This window comes from Palaemon carinicauda, chromosome 35 (genome assembly GCF_036898095.1).
Source record: "Palaemon carinicauda isolate YSFRI2023 chromosome 35, ASM3689809v2, whole genome shotgun sequence".
NCBI lineage: Eukaryota > Metazoa > Arthropoda > Malacostraca > Decapoda > Palaemonidae > Palaemon > Palaemon carinicauda.
Genome location: NC_090759.1, coordinates 74,842,917 through 74,848,190, shown reverse-complemented (window position 1 = coordinate 74,848,190; position 5,274 = coordinate 74,842,917). Strand labels below are relative to the sequence as shown.

General features: G+C 39.4%; 1 protein-coding gene across 1 annotated transcript; it reads left to right on the top strand.

Moving 5' to 3' along the window:
- The first annotated feature begins 474 nt into the window (after positions 1-474).
- On the top strand, positions 475-1,293 carry LOC137627364 (uncharacterized). The gene has a single exon (XM_068358450.1). It carries the CDS (start codon positions 475-477, stop codon positions 1,291-1,293), a length of 819 nt encoding a protein of 272 aa, XP_068214551.1.
- Positions 1,294-5,274: the final 3,981 nt, after the last annotated feature.

Below are 5,274 nucleotides of genomic sequence, written 5' to 3'. Positions count from 1 at the left end.
TCTCTTGTTCCCTAACTCTCACAAACAATCTCCTGTTCCTCAACTCTCCCAAACACTCCTTTTCCACAACCTTCCGAAACACTCTCCTACTCCCCAACTCTCCCAAACACTCCCGTTTCCTAACTCTCCCAACCACTCTCCTGTTCCCCAACTCTCCCAAACACTCTCCTGTTCCCCAAATCTCCCAAAAAATTCTCTTGTTCGCAACTCTCCCAAACACTCTCCTGTTCCCCACCTCTCCTAAAAGCTCTCCTGTTCCCCAACAGTCCCAAACACTCTCCTATTCCTCAACTCTCCCAAACACTCTCTTGTTCCCTAACTCTCCCAACCACTCTCCTGTTCCCCACCTTTCCCAACCAATCTCCTGTTCCCCAACTTTCCCAACCACTTTCCTGTTCCCCAACTCTCCCAACCACTCTCCCGTTCCCTAACTCTCCAAAACACTCTCCTATTCCACAATTCTCCCAAACACTCATGTTCCCCAACTCTCCCAAACACTCTCCGTTCCCCAACTCTCCCAACCACTCTCCTGTTCCCCACCTCTCCCAACCATTCTCCTGTTCCCCAACTCTCCCAACCACTCTCCTGTTCCCCCAACAACTCTCCCAACCACTCTCCCGTTCCCTAACTCTCAAAAAACACTCTCCTATTCCACAATTCTCCCAAACACTCTCATGTTCCCCACCTCTCCCAACAACTCTCCTGTTCCTTAATCCCAAACACTCTCCTGTTCCCCACCTCTCCCAACCATTCTCCTGTTCCCAACTCTCCCAACAACTCTCCTGTTCCCAACTTTCCCAATCACTCTCCCGTTCCCTAAGTCTCCCTAACACTCTCCTGTTCCCACCTCTCCCAACCTCTCTCCTGTTCCCCACCTCTCCCAACCATTCTCCTGTTCCCCACCTCTCCCAAACACTCACCCGTTCCCTAACTCTCCCAACCACTCTCCCGTTCCCTAACTCTCCCAAACATTCTCCTGTTCCCCACCTCTCCCAAACACTCTCCCGTTCCCTAACTCTCCCGAACACTCTCCTGTTCCCACCTCTCCCAACCTGTCTCCTGTTCCCCAACTCTCCCAAACACTCTCCTGTTCCCCCAACTCTCCCAACCACTCTCCTGTTCCCCAACTCTCCCAACCACTCTCCTGTTCCCCAACTCTCCCTAACACTCTCCTGTTCCCCAACTCTCCCAACCACTCTCCTGTTCCCCTACTCTCCCAACCACTCTCTTGTCCCCAACTCTCCCAACCACTCTCCTGTTCCCAACTCTCCCAACCACTCTCCCGTTCCCTAACTCCCCCAAACACTCTCCTGTTCCCCCAATTAGACAACTCTGCATCGGCAGCTTCCATTTTCATTTCTGAAAGACCTGGTGATAATTCCCCGTCATCTCTCCTTGCGGGATACGGAAGACGGAGCAATTTAATGGTATTATTTGTCTCCCTCGAGAGAGAGAAGAGAGAAGAGAAAGGGAGATAAAATGTTTTTATTTGGTCCATTTGTTGCTTTCCTTTTTCCCCATGAAACCACATCAAAGGGATGAAACCTTGACAAGAAATGAACGGCTTGTGTTCTTAAGGGTGTGTTTTTGCCAGATGATATACTTAAAGACAGTGTGTGTATATATATATATATATGTAAGTATATATATATGTGTGTGTATATACATAAACGTACATATACTGTATATATGTATATATATACTTATATGTGTGCATATACCTATACATATACAACGCCTCCCCCGTGTATATATATATATATATATATATATATATATATATATATATATATATATATATATATACATACATACATACATATATATATAATAATAATAATAATAATAATAATAATCGTACACACTACTTTGACTATCCTTTATTCAATTATACTGCAGGTATGCATTACCACTAATAATATAATCCTAACAGGCAATCAAGTAATTAATGTGAAAAACAGCTGATCTCTCGATCGATTAGCACCTGAACGAATGATTACTACTGAAAACAGTTCCAGTCACGAGCAGTGGGAGGATGATAATGCAACTGAAAATATCAATGCTCAGACGGAAGAATGATAAAATTTCTTTCCCACTGTTATCCCTACATTAAAGGGTCGGTTGCCTGATCTGCCCTCTCCAGTGCGTTCTATCATAAGCATCCTCTTCCACCAAACCTCTTCTCTCCATATCATCCTTCATCTTATCTCGCTATCCAATTCTCTGCTTCCATCTCGGATCTTCTCCCCCCTAACAGGTTCCTCCCATTCCCTCCTCACTCCCTCCCCGCTATTCATCCTCAATATGTGCCATACTCACCACGTGTCCACACCATCTCAGTCGCCATACTCTTATCACCTATGTAATCTTTACTATGCCTGCCATTCTTCTTATTTCATAATTTTTCTATCATTCAAGCAGTGATATTCCCAAATCGAAAACGGATAAGAGATATGAATTTAACATTGGATAATCATCCATTGATTTTTTAAACAAATTAAATATATAAAAATGGAAAATAAATCATCCAATATTTTAGAATTTCAAAAATAAATAAAATTAATAAATAAACCTGAAATCTTTCTTATTTCATGATTTTTCCATCATTTTAGCAGTGATATTCCCAAATCGAAAATGGATAAGAGGAAAGAATCTAACGAAGGATAATCATCCACTGATTTTTAAGTACATATTAAATAAATAAAAATGGAAAATAAATCACCCAATAACTTAATAGGTCAAATATAAATCAAATAAATAAAAAAGGAAAATAATTGGCAAGAAACTTGAAGTATGTTGCGAAAGGCAACTGATCGAAATAAGGTCACATAAATTCTGAAGGAAAAATTCCCATAAATTCTGAGGGAAAAATGCCCATAAATTCTGAATGAAAAATTCCCATAAAATCTGAGGGAAAAATGCCCATAAATTCGGAAGGAAAAATGCCCATAAATTCTGAATGAAAAATTCTCATAAATTCGGAAGGAAAAATGCCCATATATTCCGAGGGAAAAATTCCCATAAATTCTGAGGGAAAAATTCCCATGAATTCGGAAGGAAAGATGCCCATAAATTCTGAAGAAAAATGCCCATAAATTCTGAAGGAAAAATTCCCATAAATTCTGAAGGAAAAATTTCCATAAATTCTAAAGGAAAAATTCCCATAAATTCTGAAGGGAAAATGCCCATAAATTCGGAAGGAAAAATTCCCATAAAATCTGAGGGAAAAATGCCCATAAATTCTGAAGGAAAATTCCCATAAATTCTGAAGGAAAATTCCCATAAATTCTGAAGGAAAAATTCCCGTAAATTCTGAAGGAAAAATGCCCATAAATTCTGAAGGAAAAATTCCCATAAATTCTGAAGGAAAAATTCGTCAAATTTTCTGAAGATTATTTGAGGAATCTCCCAGAATTTCCCCAAAAAATCCTAATCAAATTATAACTAGACCAAATTTACGGCGAAGAACTTAATAACTCAACTGAAGGCCAGAAGGGTCATTTCGTGTGTCAGGTTTTTATATATATATTTCATATCAGATTATTTTTTCAAAGGTTATAAAAGTCAGATATATTGTCTGGATGGGTAATTTTTTTTTCATTCATTGACCTAATCAACTTTTCCATTTCGAGAGATTAAATAAATCTATGACTCGATATTTGTAAAGAATGATCTAAAATCGTATTTTTTTTTCTCCGATAACAAGAAATGAGAAAGATTAACTAAATGAGAAAAGTTTTTCACTTGGATAGTTCGAAATAAGTCTGTAAATTATCAACAATAAAAATATTTTTATCTTTTATTCTTTCCTTGTATTCCAATTTTTTTTACCGACGAATGAAAAAAAAAATGAATCATTTGAATAATTATTTTTTTAATTTATTTTTAAAAACTATCATATCCCAGTTCCACTCATTCATCAAAATCATCTCCTACGCCTATTGACGCAAAGGGCCTCGGTTAGATTTCGCCAGTCGTCTCTATCTTGAGATTTTAATTCAATACTTCTCCATTCGTCATCTCCTACTTGGCGCTTCATAGTCCTCAGCCATGTAGGCCTGGGTCTTCCAACTCTTCTAGTGCTCTATGGAGCCCAGTTTAAGGTTTGGTGAACTAATTTCTTTTGAGGAGTGAAGAGCATGCTCAAACCATCTCCATCTACCCCTCATCAAGATCTCATCCACATATGACACTCGAGTAATCTCTCTTGAAATCCAGTCATTACTCTTACACAAAGATCTAACAACTGTTAAAGGAGTCTAGTATGAGCAGCAATGGTTCAAAATGAGTAGTTACAAGCCAATGTGGTAACGTCCCTGACTGGTGAACGCCAGACTGGGGTTCGAGTCCCGCTCAAACTCGTTAGTTTCTTTGGTCGCTGCAACCTCCGTATCCTTGTGAGCTAAGGATAGGGGGTTTTGGGGGAGCCTACAGGACTATCTACTGAATCATCACCAGCCATTGCCTGGGCGTCCTTGGTCCTAGCGTAGGTAGAGAGGGGGCTTGGGCGCTGATCATACGTGTATAGGTCAGTCTCTAGGGCATTGTCCTGATCGATAGGGCAATATCACTGTCCCTTATCCCTGCCATTCATGAGTGGCCTTCAAACCTTTAAAGAGATACGTAAAGAAATGCAATAATGTTATGGTATTCATCATCATCCTCATCATCATCATCCCGATCATCATCATCATCTACGTATATTGACGCAAAGGGCTCCCGTTAGATTACTCCAGTCGTCTCTATCTTGAGCTTTCAAATCAATACTTCTCCATTCATCGTCTAATTCACGCTTCATAGTCCTCAGTCTTTTAGGCCTGGGTCTTCCAACTCTTCTGGTGCATTGTGGAGCCCAGTTAAACGTTTCATTTCTTGCCCTTAAATTCACACAATTTATAAAACTGAAAATCATGGCGTTCATTGCAAGAATTTATTCTTCATTAAGGAAATTAGTAATAAAGGCGCAATAATATAAACAACAAAGAGAGAAATAGTAAGAAGGAGATTATAGTGATAATTATGTATTGTGAAAAAAAAAATAAAAAGGATAAGAAGACAAATATCAAAAAATAAAAATAAAATATTTAAGCGAACAAGTAACACCCGTCTTGCCGCTTCTTCTCAAAAACATTCTGTAGTAATCAATACACCAGCATATGCACTTGTTTCTAGCCCAATGCAGGACAAAGGCCTCAGACATGTCTTTATTCATGTCTCGGGTTTGGCCAGTTTTCATCACCACGCTGGCCATTGCAAATTCGGTGAGGGCGAGAC